Source organism: Crotalus tigris, unplaced genomic scaffold (assembly GCF_016545835.1).
Source record: "Crotalus tigris isolate CLP2741 ecotype Arizona unplaced genomic scaffold, ASM1654583v1 scf7180000017701.1507938, whole genome shotgun sequence".
Classification (NCBI taxonomy): Eukaryota; Metazoa; Chordata; class Lepidosauria; order Squamata; family Viperidae; genus Crotalus; species Crotalus tigris.
In genome coordinates this window covers 153,234-176,375 of record NW_024096577.1, presented here as the reverse complement: position 1 = coordinate 176,375, position 23,142 = coordinate 153,234, and the positions used below count along the sequence as shown (strand labels likewise).

Sequence of the window (23,142 nt, the reverse complement as noted above, 5' to 3'; positions counted from 1 at the left end):
AGGAGGTGTACCTAATGCTTCCTCCTTCTGTTTTTCCTCATAATAAAATCCCTCTGAGAAAGTGGCTGACCCAAAATCATCTAATGATCTTCCATGGCTGAAGACAGAACAAAACCTGAGTCTCTTTGGTCCTGGTCCAGCACCTTAATCATTACACCCTGGTTCTCTTCTCATTTTGGATCCAAAGACTGTCCTAACCACAAAGTTGTCATCCTAGAAGGATGAATTTGTCTCATCCTTGACCTAGAGTACCTACTCTGGATTTTTACAAAGTTACGTTGCTTCCCTGAACCCAGCATTTCTTTTAACTGCTTGACAATGGCTGACAAGTTTTCTCTCCAGCCCCTGCAATCTCTTTTTGCTCCTGCTGGAAGGTTAAAAATGGAAACAGTTCTTTTCTTTCTTTAAAGAAGCTGAGGCCCAAATAAGGTGATCCATGAGTGCTAAAGATGCCAGGACTGACTGGGTTCCAACTTATCTCTTAGAAAGGTTGCCTGTGAAAGAAGAGGGAGCCACCAGGGACACAATCAGACTCTAGCCTACCACAGCGAGAAAGCTCTCAGAGAAATTTATCTTCAGTTGCCCAAGTGCCCATTTGTTTCTACACAGCCTCCAACTGAAGGCTAGCCTTCATCTTCTCTCTTCTACATAAAAGCACCTGAAGCCACCTTTACTTCAAATTGCAAAGATGGAAGCCATCAAGAAGAAGATGCAGATGCTGAAACTGGACAAGGAGAATGCCATTGACCGAGCAGAACAGGCGGAGGCTGACAAGAAAGCGGCTGAGGACAAGTGCAAGCAGGTGAAGGGTCTGCATGTGATGTGAATGAGTGTTCATTATTTGCAGAGATTTGTGCATGCCTTTTCAGGGTGATACAGGTAGCTGTTGCAAGAGTTGTATGCATTGGTTATGGTACAATTACTGGACTAAATATTTGGTCTTTCTTATAGAGCTTTTCCATTTGGGTATGTCTGGTTTAATAAAAAGGACTAGGGGTGACATAATAGCAGTCTTCCAATATCTAATAGCCACAAAGAAGAGGGAGTCAAGCTATTCTCCAAAGCACTTGAAGGCAGGACAAGAAGCAACAGATGGAAACTAATCAAGGAGAGAAGCAACCTAGAACTAAGGAGAAACTTCCTGGCAGTGAGAACAATTAATCAGTGGAACAATTTGCCTCCAGAAGTTGTGAATGCTCCAATACTGGAGGTTTTTAAGAAGAGATTGGACAGTCATTTGTCTGAAATGGTACAGGGTTTCCTGCTTGAGTAACTGTTGGACTAGATGACCTCCAAGGTCCCTTCCAACTCTGCCATTCTGTTATTTTTCAAAGCAGAGCTTATTCAGTTGTGTTATTTCCATGCTAGAGACTCAAGGCTGAGTGGAGGCAGATTTCCCTTTATAAGTGGGGCTTACTCTCAGGTAAATGTGGGGTGTGTGCTGCATCCTCAGGAAATTTAAGGTGGAGAAAAGTCATCCCTCATATTCATCAGCATCAGATTAGACAGATGTCGTTACAATTTTTAATTTTTCGATATAACAGGTTTCCTCTAAAGTAGGAAATTATTTTGAAACATCCTACTTAGCCTACCTACCCTGCCTTCAATTCCTAAATAAATGTCTGAAAGGACTGAAGGCAGACTGAACAGCTGTCTCACATTTTCTGTGAGGATGGATGAGGTCATGGCTGATATGATGGAAGGAGGATTAAGAAGTGCTTATTTGTAACTGCTGTAACAGAGGGAGAGCACAAATTGCTTGCTATCTGGGTTTAATGTTGACCTTTGGGGCCAGGGCTCTGGCATGGCTGGTGGGGGCTGTGTTACTTTCCCCCCACAATGCAACTAAAATGTGGCTAGGATGAAGCTGTTGCTTCCTTTTCAACTCTGATGGATGCTTCAACTGTTCCAGCTATCAGTTCTGTGTGACTTCTTAAAACAAAATGAACTGCTATGAATTTACAGAATTAGACATGGATTCAGATCTGATATATGTTTCCCTGTTGAAATGGATACAGCTGGCACAAATAGGGGTTCAGGGCAAGCAAACCACATCTAATTAAAATTATTCTTATGTATAGCATGCAGATACGGGCACTACCAGGTGGAACATGTCTTGAGTCCAAGAATGAGTTTCAGATGTTCTTTGGTCTCCCGTTTTCTGACTTTAGCAAAGTAGAGGACAATGTAGTCAACTTCACTTATTGCACTAACAGATAATGTGATCTGTTTGATTCTGCTTTCAACCCATTGCAGTCTGAAAACCATGATTTGTCACTTAAATATGTGGGAAGATCCTAGCTATTATGGCTTATTCAGAAACCTTGGTTATATGAACTATAGCTTACAGCAATGTATGCATCTAGTTAATAATATGCTTCATTGTCTGAGAAATTTTGAAAAAGCATGATATATCTTTAGGATGGCCAGGGCTCACTTTGCTTCCTTCTTCATCACTGGAGCAATCTTGGGAAAAGTAGGGTCTGGACAAATTTCTATCGTAAAACGGCAGCCAATGAAAGGAAACCTTTTCTCTTTGTTGAAATCTCTGAAGTCTCACAAATAAACCTGACTAAAATATAGGGCATTTAGGTAGTACAAGCCCCAAACCTGAACTGGTTCAGTGAGGGCTACTTTTTTGCCTTTATAGGGTCAAATTTTCCTAGCACATCAGAAGACAGAGAAGAGGACAAAGCATTCTTTCTCAGAGCTCAGAAGCCAAGGAACAGCCCAACACATTATCACCAGTCAGCCACTAGATAACAGAAATTCTCTTCAGAAGAGGGACAAACTGACACCCAGAGCATGCTCAACATGATATAAATAGCTGCTTTGAGGAAGCAATATGGATTTATATGGGAAAGTGGAAGGAGAGCGAGTGCCATTAAGATAAGAAAGGAGCATAGTTTGGCTGCTCGTTCTAAAGCCATGGCTTGGAAAAAATGATCTTAAAGAAGCCAAATCAAGTCTCACTTTGAGCTAATGAAGCTATTGTTTGCTAAACTATGGTCTACGGAATAAACATATTTCGATAGGCTCACTACGGTTTACAGTCCAAAATAACTGATTTCATGCAGGATCCTAGGGCACAAGCAAGTATATCAGGTTAGGGATTAGTGCAATGGGTGAACTTAGAATCGGCCATACAAATCATTTACAGATCACATAAATGCATAGGATTATGCATATACTGTAATATGCTAATCCAAATCAATCTTAGTGATGATATCATTTATTTGGATTTGGATTAGCATATTGCATTTGTATGAATGTATGAGTGCAACTGCTAATACTATTAAGGTATAATGTGGTTTGATTTTGTCTTAGTATAATGTGAATTCATCTGCTGGTTAGCATTGTCTGCAAACCAGATAACTATGGATAGTTCAGCAAATGATAGTGGCTGGGTTCACAGACCATACTAACCCTAAACCAAACTACATTACAACCTAGCTTAATGAATGAATCCAACATCAAAAAATCATGATCTGTAAAATGGTAATCTTTCCTCAGTTGCCAAAGTGAAGCTGATGGCTGTTATAAGAACACAATTTTCATTTTGCCAGCTCTTTCCAATTGTTTGGAAGACTTCTGTTGAAGGGGCTGAGCAAAAAGGGTATCCTGGGGTCAGAATTGGAAAGAAATTTGTTATTTTAGAAACAATGACAAGTAAAAGTAGGACAATATCTTATAGATTGCACCTGAAACACAGTTTTCTCCCATGTAAGTGTGTATTAATTTTTCCCAGGAGGGCATAATCTGCCCCATACATACCGGGTTTGCTGTTGAAGAGAAATAATGTTCACAGATACAAAAAGGATCCTGATCTCTTCCACTAAATGAATATTAACAGACCCCACAGCAAAAACAAAGCAATGACATTAGTGACATAATTATCATAGCCAGAAAAGGAGTGGTTTTTTGAGCATTCAAAAACAACCTAGGTTCTTGATATGAAATCTGTGTAGGAAGATCAGAGGTCTGGACTTTTAAATCGGATGCACAGTAAACAAGTCTAAGGAAAAACTTCCTTAAAAGGGCCACAGAATGAGTTGAAAAGATAGCAGGTAACTACTAATGCAGTGTTTCTCATCCTTAGCAACTGGAAGATGTGCGGATTTCAATTCCCAGAATTCCCCAGCCAGCCTGATGTTAGAAAGTTGAGAAACATTGTCCTAATGGCTAATTCTGATCTTTGGCTAGGTGGAGGATGAGCTGATGGCTTTGCAGAAGAAGTTGAAAGGAACAGAAGATGAGCTGGATAAGTACTCTGAAGCTCTTAAGGATGCCCAGGAGAAATTGGAGCAAGCTGAAAAGAAAGCTACAGATGTATGTATGGACTCTTCATGCGGATTTCTGGGGAGGGTTCATGGGAAGAAGAGAACTGGGAGACCAATGAGGTGGAAGACATGACTAGGTGACAAGAACCTGGACCTGATTGTATCAACAATTTAATAATAGGTGGCAACTATTACTATGACCATAATGCAAACTGTAAGATACTTGTATAATGAAGACATAACACAGGCAGTCCTTGCTTAACAATGATAATCTGTCACTAAGTGATATGATTGTAAAACACGACATCACATGACCATGCTGCACAGTGGCAGCAATTCCGGTTGCTGTTGTTAAACAAATCATAAAACCCTTTGCTCACTCCCGCTGGCTTCCCCATTGACTTTCCTTGTCAGAAGCTGGCAGATGGTAGTTACATAACTGCAGGATATTGTGATGTCATAATTGTCAGCCAGTCACCAAGCATCCGAATCATAATTACATAACCGCAGGGATGTGGACTATGTGGCCCTGTTGTAAATATCCCTCATTCAGTGCCATTGTAACTTTGGTCACAGAATGAGTGATCACTGAATGTGTATGTAATGGTAATCCTCCCAAAACTTGAGGCCTAAGGAAGAAATTGTCAAGGTCCCAATAAAGGAAGAGAGAAGGGATACAAAATTTCTAAGAAATTGAACCATCTTAACTAGACCAGAACTGCATCAGCCAAAGCATATTATTGGTACAACAGACCATGTTTTTCCCCAAAATAAGACCTGGTCTTATTTTTTTTTTGCTTCTAAAAAAGGCATTAGGTCTTATTTTCAGGGAATGTCTTTTTTCTCCCCCACTGTCTCGCCTCGTGGCGGCGGCGGCACCAATAGCCCCATCCAGCAGGAACCTGCGTGGCTGCCGCTGACCCACGTCTTCCGCGACCACTTGCACACATTACCCCTGGCCTCCATTTCGCCAGCAGAAGCTTTTTCCTTTTCCTAAAGGCCTCTGCCGGCAAAACAGAGGCTCAGGGGTGACACACAGGTCAACCGGGAGCTCTGTTCTGGGCTGCAGAGGCCTCTCCTGAAGACCTCTGCTGGAAAAACAGAGACTGCAGGTGATATGCGTGTCAACCTGGAGCCCCATTCTGGGCAGCAGAGGCCTTTTCTGAAGACCTCTGCTGTGAAACGGAGGCCAGGGCAACGTGCGCGAATGGCAGTGAGTGAGTGTAGAAGTATGCTGGCAGTAGCCACACGAACTCCTACTGGACAGGGCTGCTGGTGCCGGCACCGTGAGGGGAGGCCTGGCTGTGGCGGTCCTGAGGTAAGGAGGTGTGGGGCTCATGAGGTAGCTCCATCCCCAACCCCCACCCTTGCTTGAGTTTTATGCATGCGCCTCACCCCACCTTGTGCAACTAGAGTAGGACAGAGTGGGCAGGGTCTTAAGTAGGGCTTATTTTGGGGGGTTGGCTTACATAAGGCACACGTGTAAAAATCAAACTAGGGCTTATTTTTGGGATAGGTCTTATTTTTGGGGAACCACGGTATTAGAGTTAGCTGGAGAAGTGCCCACATTCCCCCTTCCAATAGAAGAGAGTATAACTCAGGGTTGCGCTGTGGAGTTCTTGGTGCTCTCTCAGCTTGGTTGTTTGCTTGCAGGCGTTTCATTACCCATACTGTCATATTGATGTTACTTAGTCAAGTAATTGAAACATCTCTAAGCTCAGAGTGCACCAAGACCTCCTAATTCTTCCCCTTGCTGACTGATGTGCAAGCACTTTACTTCAAAAGCAACTTAACTCATACATTTATCCACTATTCTTGTAAAGTCCACTCCCCAAAATGGCTTATTGTCCATTTGAAAACACCTATAACCAAATGGTAGCTTCCAAGCTTCTTCTTGTAAGGTCCTTGGTGCTTTCTGAGTTCGCTGCACTGATGATGTTACCTAGTTTGGTAATGCAAGGAAACAGCCAAGCGCAGAGAGCACTCAGGACCCCACAGTTCAACTCCAAGGTACAAATATTTTCTTCTAAGCTGCTTCTTTTTTTGCAACTCCTTGCAAATGCACTGTTGAAATTTTACAGGGAGAAAAAGACTTTTGCAAAATGAAAGTGTGACCTTTTACCACATGGAACAAAACAATCAAAACTGATGTGTGAACTACTGGAAAGTTTTAGCATGGAGAGGAAACAATTTCCAGCTTCTCCATTCAAAATCACTCTGGAAATCTCAGCACCACCCATTTACATAGTGTTGTTGCCTTGGCCACTTTGGTCCTTGGTCACAGAAACTGTAATTTGATTTACTGTGAACTCTTGCTTTAAAGAATTTGCACTTTCCTCCTGAATCTAAAGGTTCTTGGTGCTGTTTCAAGAATCATAAGAGCCAAATGATCCCTGCCCTCAGCCTACATTGTAAAAAAAAAAAAAAAACAATCTGGAAGGAAAACAAGATAGGGAGGAAAGAGGAAGAGGAAACAAAAGTTTTTTTTTAATAGCAGGAACTTCTGTGTAGGAAAACTCAGCTAGTTACAAGAATTGGGAAGCAAGAGTTGTTTCCTGCTTTCTCCTAAAGCTTATTCAGTCTGAATTGAAGACTGCCTCTTCACTCCAAGTCTTCTACAAAATATGTACAGGATTTATTTGTATTCTGCCTTTATTATTTTTACAAATAACTCAAGGTGGCAACTTATGCAACACACTTTCCTCCTCCTATTTTTCCCTCAATAAGGACCCTGTGAGATGAGTTGGACAGAGGGAGAGAGGGGGAGGGAGAGGGAGAGGGAGAGGGAGAGGGAGAGGGAGAGGAGAGAGAGAGAGAGAGAGAGAGAGAGAGAGAGAGAGAGAGAGAGAGAGAGAGAAAGCCAGTCACCCTGCTGGCTTTCATGGCTAAGACAGGACTAGAACTTAAGTCTGCCTTTCTAGCCTGGTGCCTTCATCACTGTTTAGCCACACTGGGTCTGAGGGAGGAGGTCTCCTTTTTCATGCTTTCTTTGCTACACAAAGCAATTCCTACCCTACATAGAATGGGCCAAGGAAGCCCCTTTGAAGCCTCCATGTTTGGGGGAGAAAAATCCACAACTGCTTTTTTGACCAGGTTATGCTGAACCAACCTTTATGAGTAACCTTAAAGATGAACACTTTCTCAGTATAGGAGCATAGAGGCACTAAGTGCGGGACAAAAGGAAGATGCCAGCAGAAGAGAATATTTGGAGCTCAGGATTGAACAGTGGAGTCTTTGGGCTCTCTAGTTATTTGCTTGCAGGTGTTTCTTTATCCAGCAAGGTAACCTCATCAGTCTAAGGGAGTGTGGAGGTTCCTCCCTGTTTATATGAAGTAGCTTGCCCTAATACCAGTGAAGGTGTGTTTGCTTCTTGGTAGTTTCTTGATTAACATATTTTCTGCTTGATGTTTGCTTGGTGTTAATCCCTGCTTATCTGGGTGTTGGCTGTTGGAGAGGATGTGTTCTGGTCTTTTGGTTTCCTTAACTTTTGTATTGTTTCTTTTGAATAGTGTGAAAATTAGTTTATGTGATGGTTAATTTGTCTGAATGCCAAACTTTCTGGATTTTCCTAACATCTGTGGATTTAGCTTGGTGCCAGCTGAAACTACGGCTGAATCTATCCACGTGTTATGAGATTAAGGAATTTAGGAAGGTGATCCTAGAGCCAGCTCTACAGCTTCCAATTAGGGCTGCCTTCACATATGCTAAACCAGCTGAGATAGAGTCCCAGAAGGCGTATTTGTACACCCACTAAGCTTCCTTTCTTTTGCAATTTAACATGTTATTAACATCTAGCCCATTTTGTTGACTTGTGCTTCAGTATACTGTGCATTCAGAGGAACCACTGAAGCATGTTGTGCTAACACAAGCTCTGGCTGCCTTTCCAGAAGGATTTTGATCCCTCAACTGGGTTGATCTCTTGATTTGCTCCCTAGGCATGGTACCCTGTGTGCTACTGAATACACCAGGGGCTTGGAGAAATCTTGTTTAGGGTTAGTTCGACCACCATATATCTTATATCCACATAGCGAGTGGGGACGAATGAATGCGCTCTTGATTGGTGCAGAAACTCGGTTTCTTTCGCAGTCGGGCCTTGAACGAGGGGTCAGCTGAGCGGGAACTCTTGCTAGACCTGACAGCCCGCAAGCAGACAAAGCGCAATCGGTCTCCAATCTCTCACAGCCCCCAAATTCCCAGCCGGTACGGAGTCCCTCCCAGCACGTCCAGGTGGGGCAGCCTGAACCGCCTTCTCGCTGCCACTCAGCAGACGTTTTGGAGACAGAAGCTCGGCCATCAAAGGATGCCAGAAGCCGCCCAGCCGTTCTTACCCGCCCCTCCAGCCCCACCTCGCTCTCCCGAAGGACTGCGGAGCGGGTTCGTTCGGGCTGGGCCAGCGGTGGCCACGTCACGGCCCCGCCCTCCAGCGGTGCTGACGTCCAAACCCCTCCCCAGCTGCTTTCCTCCCGCCAGCAACCGGAGCCGCATCCTTGCCGCCGCGGCTCACGTGTAGCTCTCGCCGCCGTTCTCGCGACCGGATCCGACTCTGACCCAGCCGCCGCTAGGATGGCAGCCACTACAGGTTCGCTGGAGGCGGTGAAGCGCAAGATCCAGGCGCTGCAGCAGGAAGCCGACGAGGCCGAGGACCGCGCCCAAATCTTGCAACGCCAGCGCGACCAGGAGCGGGAGCTGCGCGAGAAAGTGAGCATCGAAGGCGGGGAAGCTTCTGGTCGGCTTCTCCTCCCGGGCCCCGGCCTCTCGCTCGGCCTCTCCTCCGCTTCCTCGCCTGCCCTCCTCTTTCCCACATCCCAGCCCGGCCAGCCCGCCGCCGCCGCCGCCGCCGCCTGGATATGCCTTTTGCCCGTATAAGGCAAGGCTGGAGGACGGGCGGAGGAGGGTGGAGCCAGCCCGGCTACCGCTGGCTTCCACGTCCGCCAGGGCGGCACCGCCGCCTCTTTCTTCCCCTTTCCTCCTGCATCGCGGGGTCTGCCCGATACTCTTCCCCTTCCCCTCCTCCGGCGTTTGCCCCCCCGCCCCCCCCCCGATCTGGGCCTGCAAGGCGGGGCGCCCGCCGCCGGAGTAGGAGGAATCGTCGCCCTGGCTTGCTTGCTTCCCCGCTCCCGCTAAACTTAATTGAAAGTTTCGCTTGGCCGAAAAAGGAAGCTCTTGGAGCGGGGCGCTTGCAATGAATGGTCCAGGCGCACCCAGATCTGGTCCCCGCCCGTTTCCCCTCCGTCGCCATCTCGGATGGGGTGGCCTTAAGTGCCGACGGATTTTTTGGGGGGGTGGGGGGGCTCCGAAGATAAGGAATTGGACAGCTTGCCTGGAGAGGCTCTCAGTGTGATCTGTCCCTTTTCGTCTGTCATCTTCCCTCTTTCCAGCTAATGAAAAAAACAACACCAAAGTTAAAAAAATCTCTACGTGGGTCCCTCCGCCCACCTGCCTTTCTTTCTTCGCCTTGGTCTGATCGGTCTTAACTTTTCGGTTCCATAGTGGCTTATGGAGAGGTGGCTCTTCCCAGCCTCTTGCCGGTTCCTTGATCTGCAGTTGGAACATTTGCCCAGATCCGATGGACCTTATGTAGACTGAGCTTATACTCCAGGAAGGGAAAGATCTTCCTCTCCTTCTCTGAAACTGCTGTCCTTCTCCTCTTTCAACGTGCATTAATGATTCTTTCTGTGCCGGCAAGGTAGGACTGGCTTTTAACTCTCAAGAGGGTTGAGTCTGCCCAAAAGTTGCTCTCAGGAGGCCTTAGAGTAAGCTGACGTCTTGCAGAAGTTGAATTTCATGAGGGGTGGGGAGGCTGGCAATTCTTTCTTTCTTTCTTTTTTTTTTTTAAAGTTTCATGTCACTTCAGTTCCGGTCTCAAGTGAGGTTCTTGCCTTTGAATAATTGAGGATTTCTCTCTTGTCCAGGCTGAAGGAGAGGTGGCCGCTCTTAATCGCCGGATCCAGCTGGTGGAAGAAGAGTTGGATCGTGCCCAAGAGCGCCTGGCCACAGCTCTGCAAAAACTGGAGGAGGCAGAGAAAGCAGCTGATGAGAGTGAGAGGTATCAAAGGGCTGGTCTGGGCTGCATGGCTGAGAAAGTGCTGGGTTTGACCTTTGGCAGCACCTCTTCCAGTCAAGAGTACAGCTAATTCTTTGTCAATCCCACTTCTAAAACTCTTGGTCCTCATTCTGACCCCTTTCGATAACCACTGCCTTATCTCAGTAAAGAGTTTAAAGTTCACATAATCCAGTGTTTCTCAACCTTGACAATTTTAAGGCATGTGGACTTCAACTCCCAGAATTCCACAGCCAGCATTGCTGGCTGTGGAATTCTGGGAGTTGAAGTCCACATGCCTTAAAATTGTCAAGGTTGAGAAACACTGATAAATTAATCAAATGAATATACAGGTAGTCCTCATCTTACAACAGTTCATTTAGTGATCGTTCAAAGTTACAACAGCACTGATAAAACTGGCTTTTGACCGTTTTTCACACTTATGACCATTGCAGCATCCCTGTGGCCACGAGATTTCCATTCAGATGCTCGACAACTGACTCATATTTATGACGGTTGCAGTGTCCCAGTGTCATGCGATCCTCTTTTGCGACCTTCTGACAAGCAAAGTCAATGGGGAAACCAGACTTGGTTCTAACAACCAATTTAAGAACTGCAGTGATTCACTTAATTAAGGTGGCGAGAAAAGTAAAATGGGGCAAAACTCACTTAACAAATTTCTCATTTAGCAACATAAATGTTGGGCTCAGATATGGAGGACTACTTATATATTGCCCATGTGTGCTCCCGGCCATCCTATAAATATTCTGTAAAAATAAAGGACAAGGAATACTGTGGTAAACAGCGCAGAGTTAGAAGTGCCTTGACACGTTCAGGATAAGGTCATTATTCATTTTACAACTTTCCCCCCTTGATTTAGAGTTCAGTTGAGAGCCATTTTGGTATAGTGGTTAAGGCGCTCGGCTAGAAACCAGGAGATAGTGAATTCTAGTCTTGCCTTAGGCTCAAAGCCAGCTGGGTGATCTTGGGCCAGTCACTTCTCTCTGCCCTACGACCGAGGAAAGGGTGAACCACTTCTGAAGACCCTTCCCAAGAAAAGTGCAGGGACTTGTCTTTGCAGTCTTTGTGAATCAGATGTGATCGAATGGAAGAAAAAAGTTACATGGATGAAGACAGACATCTGTTCAGTTCCACCCCTGACTCTATTAGTCTGTTTTGCTTTCTCTTATTACCATATGAGGCTTAAAGTACAGATTGGCCATCCATGAGTTTAAATTTGCATGTGGCTCCCAAATGCTCTGTCCTGTCAGAATATAGTGACAAATTGCTAGTAATCAGCCATGTGAGAGCTCCCCAAAATTTAAATATTAGAATGTCTGGAAAAGCATTAATCTTGAGAATGACAGTCATGCTGATCACTGCCTTCAAAGCCAGGAGAAAAATGAGTACCATGAAAATTTGGCCTACTTTAGCTTTAAATAGTAAAAAAAGTTTATGTCAAAGAATTCCAAGTGGCCTAATAAAAATGACTTAACAATAAGGCAGCTTAATGAAATAATCTGAGAATTACTTCCTTCTAAAAGAAAATCAGAGCTAGAGACATTTATATACTAAGCTACCTTAATCGGCTACACTATCAGCTTTGCTTCTGGCTTAGCAAATCTGTATTGTTGGTCTTAAAGAGAGTCAGCCAAATCATCTTAAAAAAAAAGTCCTGACAAGTCCTGACAAGAGAGCTGAGGAATGAACAAGAACAAAGGTTTGTATGCTGTTCAGTTCATGTGGCTTTGTTTGATGGTTACTCTCAGCATTTTTGGATATCAATTGGAAATGAAAGAGGGCAGCAGACGTTTTGCTCACATTTGGTGGTATAGGTAGTCCTCGACTTATAACAGTTCATTTAGTGGCCATTTGAAGTTACAGCGGGCCAAACAAAGTGACTTATGACCATTTTTCACAGTTATGACTTTTGCAATATCCCCCGGGTCATGTGATGAAAATTCAGGCGCTTGGCAACTGTCTCATATTTATGACGGTTGCAGAGCCCCTGGGTCATGTGATCCCCTTTTGTGACCTTCTGACAAGGAAATCCTGTTTCACTTAACAACCGTGCTACTAAGTTGACAACTGCAGTGAGTCACTTGACAAGTGTGGCCAGAAAGTTCATAAGATAGGGCAAAGTTCACTTAACAACTGTCTCACTTAAAAAACAGAAATGTTGGGTTCTATTGTGGTAAGGTGAGGACTGCCTGTACTGTACTTTGTTTAAGAATTTTTCAGAAGTTTTCACAAGGCTAGGAAGTTTGTTCATTTAAAATGTTTATATAGCTGACCATGTTTTAACCAGCTCTGGGCAGCTCCCAATAAAAAGTTAAAACAACATATACAGTCGTACTAAAACTGTAAAACAAAACGGAGGAACGGTTGCTAGAATTGGGTATGTCTAGTTTAACGAAGAGAAGGACAAGGGGGGGACATGATAGCAGTATTTCAATATCTCAGGGGCTGCCATAAAGAAGGGGGAATCAAGCTATTTTCCAAAGCACCTGAAGACAGGACAAGAAGCAACGGGTGGAAACTAATCAAGGAGAGAAGCAACCTAGAACTAAGGAGAAACTTCCTGACAGTGAGAACAATTAATTAGTGGAACAGCCTGCCTCCAGAAGCAGTAAATGCTCCAACACTGGAAGTTTTTAAGAAGAGACTGGACAGCCATTTGTCTGAAATGGTGTAGGGTTTCCTGCCTGAGCAGGGGATTGGACTAGATGACCTCCAAGGTCCCTTCCAACTTTACTTCTATTACTATTACTAAAAACCTGGCACCAAATCTGCTATGCCATTATCCAATCATCTCTCAGCACTTAAGGAGTGGGTGGGGGGTAGCCAGGTCTTTAAGGCTTTATGAAAGGCTAGGAGGGGAGAGGTGTTCCATAGGGCAGGGCCCTCTTCTGTATAGATTGCAGGAGATTAGCCACCGATATCTTCTTCTACAGTATTTTTCAATCTCAACGCCTTTAAGATGTTTGGACTTCAACTCCCAGAATTCTCCAGCAAGCAGGAGTTCAGGTTCCACAGATCTTACAGTTGCTGAGGTTGCAAAACAGTACTCTAATAATACAGCTACAAGAATTATTGCTCACATAAGGAAAGCATGCTGATCATGGCTCTTTGAAGTCTTTTGTTCTGTGTTGTTTCTATTGATCTGTATGGTTGCACTGGGAAGCACAATGTGGGTTGTATACATTCTGCGCTGGGCAATGTGTTAGAGAGGGCTTACAATGAAGCAAGTGCCAGCAATACAAACCTCTGTCCCCTTGCCTTTCTCATTGAGATGCATGGGAAAAATTATTTTTTTTCTAGACCTCAGCCTGACCTACCTAGTTTTCAAACTTCATTTTCCATTTGCCAGTTTCTTCCAACAACCCCAAATGTAATCCCATTCAGTTCAGTTTTCAGACAGTTAACTTGCTGGCAGAAAGACAGATATAGTTCTGATCCCATTTCATTTTGTTGTTGGAAAAAATAAAAAATAGATATCTGGATATTACATCATAATAGTGACTATATATTAACGGCCATTAGAATTGTAATAATCATGTTTTGTTGAGCAAATATTTTACCATTAGTTGATCAATGAAAAAACTATGAAATATAACCCCAATAAATAATATTACTAATATAAATTGCTTTGTGCTTAAAAGTTGATTTATACATAGCCATAAAATGTACTGTATAAATATAAAGACAAATGAGCACAATAGTAGATGGTAGAAGCATTATGCGCATGAGTGCTTATTTAAGTAGAAAAGTCTAAAAATACCAACAACATATCATAATAAAGCATAGAGGGAATTAGAGATGCAGGAAGCCATCACTAGAAGGTTTGCAATGTGGACAGACTAGCCAGGATTAAATTCCATTATACACATAATTTTTTGCACAACAAGACCCATCACATTTCTCTAGTTGGTGAACAGATGTTAAAATTGCTGTCCATGCAGGACACTGTTGCCTCATTGGTCTTCATAATTCTCCAAATATGGATCCTACCAAGACACATAAATTCTGTAGACAACTTTCGCAGAGGGTTTAAAAGTATACTTTTGGTTCCTTCCACAGAGGTATGAAGGTCATTGAAAACAGAGCTATGAAGGATGAGGAGAAAATGGAGATTCAAGAGATGCAACTGAAGGAAGCCAAGCACATTGCTGAAGAAGCTGACCGCAAATATGAGGAGGTGAGGCAGCCATCCTGAGAGAGAAAGGCTCAGCATCTGGGAACAGTTTGGGGTGGGGACTTGTTCCTGGACACCTGTCATGCTGCATGGCATTCTGACAGTTTGAATTCATTTGAAGGCTGACAAGCACAGTTGCCCTAAAGAAACAAGGAAAAGACTGCAAACTCAAAATGTCAGTTGTCACCCCATGTCTTCCAGCCTATTTTGGTGGAATCACAGCCCAGAGGTGAAGCTTCTGTTTTTTTGCTGCAGAAGGCCTTGGGTTTAGTTCCTCCAGTTTGAAACTGCCTCTGGCAGCATGTCTGGGAAATCCTTGCTCTGCTTGAAAGATCTGGAGTAAGAGATAAAAACTTGGCTAGACAAGTCACAAAGTGGGTGGGGATTAGGTAGTTTCCCAAGAGCCTGAGCTGTGATTTCAAAGGTAGTTATAATTAACAAGGTGAGTTTCAATGATGCCCTGGATCTTCATTTTATTTTGATTGAATTCCTGTGTTTCTCATGAGTCTGATTCGCACGTTCTCTTTGGAATGTGCTCCAGTCTATGTTGCAAATTTAGAACTTAACATTTCAGTTAAAGAGTAAGAACAGCCCTGATAGAAGCATTATTTGTCATACAGTAACCAAACAGAATCACTGAGAAAATATCAGGGGGATCAGCGTTTCACCACTGCAGTTGGACTCTGTAGTGTTCCAAGAAACTGCTAATTTTATTTAAGTACCAGTTTGCTATTTTGGGTGGGTAGAGCAGATGTTGACCATAATAGGTGCTTTATGTTGGAATTACATTGTTTGGTGCACACAATGATGGTTTCTTTGGACTTTCTCCAGGTTGCCCGTAAGCTTGTCATTCTGGAGGGAGAACTGGAAAGAGCTGAAGAACGAGCTGAGGTGTCTGAACTGTGAGTTGATCACTGTATGTCAGAAATCTGATTAAAGCAAGAAACTCATTAGTTACCTGCAGAGTAACTTCTAAAAGTGCTTGAAGGCATCCAGAATCATCTTTCCCAATCTGTGTTCTCTAGGCACTTTGCCCTTGCTGTAATTTCTGGACCACTTTTCAAGGGAAGCTCCATGTGTATCACAGCTAACAGTTAAGGCTGTTGGACACAAACTGATTGTGCCTCTCAGCTGTCTATACACCTCTTTGAGCTCTATTCAGAACATCGCTAGACTTGAGAGTCATCTCTCTGTGGAACAATAGGTTTACTTGATTGTTCTTCAGATTGTATGCCCTCATCTAGCCCCCTACAGTGTCCAAGAGAGTCTTGAGTTGTATGTTGTCAGCATCTCTCTCTTTCTCTCTGCACCTCTAACCCACCCATTCCTGAAGAACTCTGGTTGGCATACAGCAATAGAGAAAAATCATAATATTCTCCCAAATTAATTACAGAAAGTGAACACCTCCATACAAGACCAGTAGGAGATAAAGGATTCTTGAAACAATGCAGCCTTGACCTCCTTAACGAGTACTCACAAGATGAGGGCTGGATGTATTTCTTGGTAGAGACTTCTGTAAAGTAGGGGTACCACAGAGAAGATAATCCCTAACCTCTGAAAGCAGGTCTTCTTTTAATGCATACTGAAATTTCATCTTTTTCCTTAGGACTTGGGAGGGGGGATGCTGTTAAATGGGAATGATTTTTAATTTTCCCCACACATCATATTTCAAAAATGTTTTAGGTTTTCATTATGGGTTGTCTTGAGATGTTTATGTGTAAGAATACTGGATACAAATAAATTACAAAATAAGAAACAGTGGATCAGTAAAGAGGTTCTTAAAACTTCGAATGGCAATGATATTTTCATTTAAATAATAGAAGACCAGGAGCTGACAGTGGATGATTTCTTTTGCTTTGTATAGGAAATGCAGTGACCTGGAGGAAGAACTCAAGAACGTCACCAACAACTTGAAGTCCCTTGAGGCTCAGTCTGAGAAGGTTGGTGGTTCCTAACCTTTTAAAGATCAGGAATTGGGTTTCATGCTTTTTTAAAGGTTCAAAAATAGATGGGATGGATAGGCCTTTGCTCTTATAATGAACTACTGAGGTGATTTCCTTTCCCTCTATATTCTGCTTTAGTAGTCTGGAGGTTTATCTTCTCTGCTGAGACCTTATTAAGAAGATGAAGCAAGGTGGATGGACTCAGTTACTGTGGTGATGGATTCACCATTGAAGAATGAAAGCTAGGGTAGGGATAGATAGTCATGAAGAAAATCTAGCTATGTGGTCAGAATAACAGAAGAGCAGAGTTGGAATGGACCTTGGATATCTTCCAGTCAACCCCCTGTCAGGCAGGAAACCCTATACCATTTCAGAAAAATGGTTCTCCAATCTCTTCTTAAAAAGCTCCAGTGATAGAGCACTAGCAAACTTCTGGAGGCAAGTCATTCCACTGATTAATTGTTCTAACTGTCAGGAAATTTCTCCTTAACTCTAGGTTGCTTCTTTCTTTCATTAGTTTCCATCTGTTGCTTCTTGTCCTGCCTTCAGGAGCTTTGGAGAATAGCTTGACTCCCTCTTCTTTGTGGCAGCCCCTGAGATATTGGTGTTTAGGTGGTGTCACTAAAGATTGGCACCAACTTGATGGCACATACTCAATTGATCAGCCTCTAGTGCGGTTTGATTTTTTTTTTTAAGGGAGTTCCATATGCAAGTAGATGAATAGACATATAAAAATACTAAATAACATCTGTTGGATGTTCGTCTATTACAAAACACATCAACAGGCCATTGATTTGAAGATCATCACTTCAGAGTAATAAAACATGGATAAATATTTTCCTTGCCCTCCATGCATCATTAGCACATCTTGTACAAGACTATTTTGATCTTTGCTTTGAAACCAAACAATCCATCACTTGGAAGATGAGTTAGCAGGGGTTTTTTAATGCAAGGATGTTTAGTGAAAGCCAACATATAGAGGTTTGAATGTTGAATCAGGATGAAATCAAGAGTCAGCCATGGAAGCTCACTAAGGTCCCTGCCTTTTGTTCCAGTGGACTGGTGGAGATACAGCTAGAGAAGAGCACTGTGCATTATGAACTCCTCTTAGAGCTGGGTAGGATCTCAAAAAACAGGGGAGTGCACTTTAACAACAACAAAAAAATCACACCTAATACAGTTCTGTCAGTCTTGTCCCAGGAAGAAGCAGGACTATATTATGGGACACGGATTGTGCTGTATCAAGTCAGTGTTTACTTTTCAGTGATCATCATTTGGTCAAGGTAGTTCTTGACCAAAATTGAGCCCCAAATTTCTATTAATAATAATAATAGTAAAGTTGGAAGGGACCTTGGAAGTCATCTAGTCCAACCCCCTGCTCAGGCAGGAAACCTGCTAAGCAAGACATTTGTTAAATGAATTTTGCCTCATTTTATGACATTTCTTGCCACAGTTGTTGAGTGGATTGCTGCATTTGTTAAGTTAGTAATCTGGTTCTTAAGTGAGTCTGGCTTCCTCATTGACTCTGCTTGTCAGAAGGTCGCAAAAGTGGATCACCTGACTCCAGGATACTGCAACTGTCATAAATGTGAACCAGTTGCCAAGAATCTGAATTTTGAACACATGACCGTGGGGATGCGGCAGTGGTCGTAAGTGGGGTAATGGTCATAAGTCATTTTTTTCAGTGCTGTTGTAACTTTGAACCATCGCTAAATGAATTGTTGTTAAGTTGAGGACTACTTGTAGATATTCTCCAGGGTGATCAAGGCCCATCAAGTCTTTCAATAGTGCACTCTTTGCCAGGATACAGGTAGTCCTGTAATCTACAAGCACAACTGAGCCCAACATATCCATTGCTAAGCAAGACAGTTATTAAGTGAATTTTGCCCCATCTTACGACCTTTATTGCCACATTGTTGCACTTAAGTTAGTAACACGATTGTTCAGTGAATTCAGCTTCCACATTGGCTTTGCTTGTCAAGAAGGTCGCAAAAGGTGATCTCATGATCCCAGGACACTGCAACCGTCATAAATACATGCCATGTTTTTAGTAATGGTTTAATGCTTCTGTTTTGCTTCTTCATCTTCAAATAAAACATATAAGGAACGGTTGCTGGAACAGTTTAATGAAGAGAAGGACAAAGGGGGGCATGATAGCAGTGTTCCAATATCTGAGGGGCTGCCACAAAGAAGAGGGAATCAAGCTATTCTCCAAAGTGCCTGAAGGCAGGACAAGAAGCAACGGATGGAAACTAAGCAAGGAGAGAAGCAACCTAGAACTAAGGAGAAACTTCCTGACAGTTAGAAGAATTAAAAGTGACTGGACAACCATTTGTCTGAAATGGTACAGGGGTTCCTGCCTGAGCAGGGGGTTGGATTAGATTACCTCCAAGGTCCCGTTCAACTTCTACTACTACTACTTATTATTAATATTAATATTATGTTGCTGAAATTTAGTGAGCCAGTATGGATGGTTCAAGAGTCTCAGTAAAACAGGGAGTTGGTGCCCCTGGTATTCATCCTAGAGGAAGTCCAATATGTAAATAATTAAGAAATGAAAATGGTTTCAGTTGCTTTTTTCTGCAATTCTCCCTCCCTCCTCTTACAAACAAAATGATTAATGTTAACCTTGTTTTCATAGTATTCTGAAAAAGAGGACAAGTATGAAGAGGAAATCAAGCTTCTGACTGACAAGCTGAAGGAGGTGAGGCCAGTGATCATGTTGGCTTGGAGATGGGAGGAGGGAAAGTGATGTCTGATCCGTAGTGCAACCTTTTCATTGCTTTAATGTCTGTTCTCAGGCTGAAACACGAGCTGAGTTTGCAGAGAGAACAGTTGCTAAACTGGAAAAGACCATTGATGATTTGGAAGGTACGGGATAAAGCTTTTGAAGCTTGGGATGGAAAACTTTTAACAGGGCACTGTTTGCATAATTGCATGTCAGTGAATTGGCCTCTAGAAGGCTTTTTCCTGCCCTAGAGAGCTTTATGGCAATCTCACTCAGTATCTTGGTGCAATTTAACATAGCATCTGAGGATAAGAATAAGGTTTAATTAAGTGTTCACATTTCTCACTTTGTCATGAATATGATTGGTTGGTCTTCGGGTGAGCAAAGCTCATTCTTTGCAATTTGGGTAGCTTTTAGAATGTTTAAAAAACGATTATTGTAATAATTTCATTAAAGATCTAAGAGCTCAAAGTAGCATATATAATACTGGATAGGGGAGTGTAAAACCTTTTGAATTACAATTGTTTTGAAGGCAAAGAGCCCTCCAAGGTCAAAACAGATGTCCCAAATTTGAAATATCTCATTTTGGTCACTTACAAATGTTATATGCTTGAAACAACCTCCTTTGGGGCCCAGACAAATCCAGGGTAATTATGATAGGCCAGTATAAGCAGCTCAAATTAAAATGCTCTGAATATTGAATGTTTAATCTTTTCAGCACTCCAACTTCCTTTTGCTAAAATCTTCATTTTCATGATCATCTTGCATTTCTGTGTAAAATATCTGCTGTGTTTCAATTTTTGTATTTAACATTCATTTCTTTCCCTTCCTCCTTCTCTTCCACCTCTCCTTGCTCTGTGCCAACGCCTCTGAACTTGCCTATGCGCCTGTTACTTCTGCATTTCATCCTGCCTCTCTCGCCACCCTTTGCCCTGCAGATGAGCTGTATGCTCAAAAGTTGAAATACAAGGCCATCAGCGAGGAATTGGACCACGCACTCAATGATATGACTTCTTTGTAGATAAATACAATGGGGCTTCCTGTCCTGCTGGGTGTTTCTACTGAGCAGCTTTTGCTTTCTTTGCCTCTGTGTGCTTTCACAAGCCTTTCTCTGTAAAAACTGCACTGCAATTAAATACATACATACATACATATATATATATTTCAGGAATCTTTTCTCATTTGCTGTCTTTCTCTTTTTATGAAGTATAAGGCATTTGTTCCTTGTTTCCTGTATAAAATGATAGTCCCTTTAAGTTTAGCTTGAACACTGATTCAACAGAACAGTTGGAGATTATTTATGTAACTTTCTCCTGAAAATAAAATTTGATTTTCCATTTGATTTTTGGAAATTTCTGGAAATCACCAATGAAATCAGGCCATTTTGTGGGAAACTCAATCTGGAGTTTTCCTCTTTTGTGTATAAAATCTATCTCCAGCTAATTCCTACCTTGAGGAGCATGTTGGGCTTTGATGATCTTTGACCACTCTTACAACTGTGACTCTTAAATCTTTCACTAATTCAGTTCCTGTAATAGAGGGTTGTGGCACCTTTGCTCCTCCGGATGTTGGTGAGCCAGACTTCCTGGCTGTTTTTTACATAAATCTCATCATCCCAGAACAGGTTTCTCTCCTTCAGCTGGCCTTTGGGATGAATGTATCAGGCACAAGAATAACATTAAGATCGAGGGAAGAGGTGTAATTGAAGGAACATAGAAAGGCAACTAAAATTGGAATGTAAAATTAGAACCAATCCTATTCTTTGAGATGTTTTTTTCTTAATATTTTTTTTTCCCATTCTCACCAGAAAAAGTTGCCCTAGCAAAAGAAGATAATTTGACTCTGCACCGAACGCTGGATCAAACCCTCTGTGAACTGGGCAGCATATAAATCTGTGGGGGAAGCACCCAGATTTGGAAGGTCAAGAAAAAAAACCCTGACAGTCATGTTTGGATTGGCAGCTTCTTTTTCTGAACCCACTTTTCTTTTCTTTCTTTCACATTCTGCAAAGAGCAAATATGGGACCAAATCTTTTCTCCCCCACCCTGAAATATTAAGGCTTTAGGCACAAACTGAATGTAGGCTTCTGTTCTTACCCTGTCTTATATGACAAGCACATTGTGAAACTGGAAAAGTTGTCTTTTTTAACCTTTTTTTTGTACGTTGGCCCTTCCAAGGTGCTAGGCCCATCCAGTACTGGGAACACACAATCCATATGATGTGTTCTGCAGAAAATTGCTTTTCATAGCAGTTTGCAACACAAAACACATTTGCCCTGTGTTTGAATCTGGATGGATCCTCTGTGGTAGTCTCATGTCCTTGGTTTCTGTTAAACAGTGCCAAAGAATCTTTTCTGCCTTAGATTCTTGGGTATTAATGTGAATAAGGGAAATCTCCTTGCAAAAATGTAACAAAAGACAAAGTAGCTTGCACATTCCTTAGGCAGCTCAAGGCTGGAAACACAATTCTATCAGCACAACTGGAAAAGGGGGAATTCTCTCCCCACTCCACCTCCAATCCTTGCAAAAGCCTTCCAAATCTCCTCCAGAGCAGATAGGGAACAAGGGCATAGTAAGGGGAAGGGCAGGGCTGGACTGTTCTCTTGAACAAATGGGCTTTAATTCACATAGCACTGGATTCCACTGACTTAATTATAAAGGCTGCAACTGTTTTTCTAGTTTAGACCAATGTTCTAAATAATGTCCTTTTTGGTTCATCTCCTTGAAGATTTGAGATGCAGGGGGGAAAAACCCCACATTTTCCTGTTGGTCTACTTCCTTGTGCTCTGATAAGAAAAGAGTTGCTTGTGTTTTTTTTTTTTACTTCTGTATTTATTCAATTTTGCAAGGTGGGGAAAAATTGCCAAATCAATCTGTATTAAAACTTTCTGACTCCTGTTAAGGGAACCCTGTAACATGATTTTTGATCTAATAATAATTTTTTTAAAGTACATATTCCTTGATGTGGCATTCTTAAATAAATAGAAAAATGACAGCTGATGATGGAAGCCGTGTTGATAAATGAGATAGAAGAGAAAAATGATAGAAACGGTGTCTGGTGTGAGGTTTCAGCTGCTGAACAGAATAAGGGCATATTTAAAATGTGTGTAGCTCCAGGTAGTAACTGGCAGAACTATTTTGTAGCAATTGGCATAATCTTTGCTTTGCAATAGCAGAACTATAGAGAATGTGTGAAAATACTGAAGACAGATAATCCTCAACTTACAACAACCGAGCACAAATTTTCTGTTACTAAACAAGACAACTAAGTGAATTTTGCCCCAATTTTGCCACAGCTGTTAAGTTAGTAATCGGGTTGTTAAATGAACCTGGCTTCCCCATTGACTTTGCTTGACAGGTTGCAAAAGGTGATCACAGGACCCCAGGACACTGCAGCCCTCATACATATAAACCAATTGCCAAGCATCTGAATTTTGATCATGTGACCATGGGGATGCTGCAACAGTCATGTCACAAATGGTCATAAGTCACTTTTTTCAGTGCCATTGTAACTTTTAACAGCCATTAAACAAATGATTGTACGTTGAGGACTACTGTATAATGAAAAAATGGTGTGCTTTAGGGACGTTGCCTAAATTTACAAGAGGTGCCTGGTAACTCAAACAGCAAAAAGGCCATTTCCACTGCAATAACAATTCTGGGCCACTCCCAAGTTCAACCTTTTAGAATAGTGAACCTCACATCTAAAACAGCTTACACACCAAATTTCAATTAGAATATCTATTATTGCCTTGGTTTTAATTTGTCCTATCCATTACCACAGCAGATAATCAACAATCCAGGACCACCCTCAGAGAATCAGATGTGTGCAACTGTGACCCATCTCGAACTACTGAAAGGATTAGACATTTAAGTAAAATGTACAAAATTAGTGCAAGACATTGAGTGGAGCGGGGGGGGGGGACAAGGGAGTAGATAAGTCCTATTTGAAAGTCA

General features: G+C 42.4%; 1 protein-coding gene across 4 annotated transcripts; it reads left to right on the top strand.

Moving 5' to 3' along the window:
- Window positions 1-447: 447 nt before the first annotated feature.
- On the top strand, window positions 448-22,185 carry TPM4 (tropomyosin 4). Of its 4 annotated transcripts, none has more exons than XM_039338438.1 (9): window positions 448-802; window positions 4,204-4,329; window positions 10,193-10,326; window positions 14,401-14,518; window positions 15,347-15,417; window positions 16,380-16,455; window positions 19,100-19,162; window positions 19,260-19,329; window positions 20,994-22,185. In XM_039338438.1, exons 1-9 carry the CDS (start codon window positions 689-691, stop codon window positions 21,074-21,076), a joined length of 855 nt encoding a protein of 284 aa, XP_039194372.1. In that variant the 5' UTR covers window positions 448-688; the 3' UTR covers window positions 21,077-22,185. The 4 variants fall into 4 exon arrangements, with proteins under 4 accessions (XP_039194372.1, XP_039194371.1, XP_039194374.1 ...); XM_039338437.1 differs by lacking the exon at window positions 20,994-22,185 and adding an exon at window positions 20,125-20,528 and having other exon boundaries at window positions 460-802; XM_039338440.1 differs by lacking the exons at window positions 448-802; window positions 4,204-4,329 and adding an exon at window positions 8,322-8,978.
- The last annotated feature ends 957 nt before the right edge of the window (window positions 22,186-23,142 follow it).

Bases quoted from the DNA above. Each gene is read 5' to 3' on its own strand.
- TPM4 (XM_039338438.1), top strand. From the start codon at position 689: ATGGAAGCCATCAAGAAGAAGATGCAGATGCTGAAACTGGACAAGGAG. The intron at 15,418-16,379 runs GTGAGTTGATCA...TGCTTTGTATAG, and splicing joins CGAGCTGAGGTGTCTGAACT to GAAATGCAGTGACCTGGAGG. The intron at 19,163-19,259 runs GTGAGGCCAGTG...GTCTGTTCTCAG, and splicing joins TGACTGACAAGCTGAAGGAG to GCTGAAACACGAGCTGAGTT.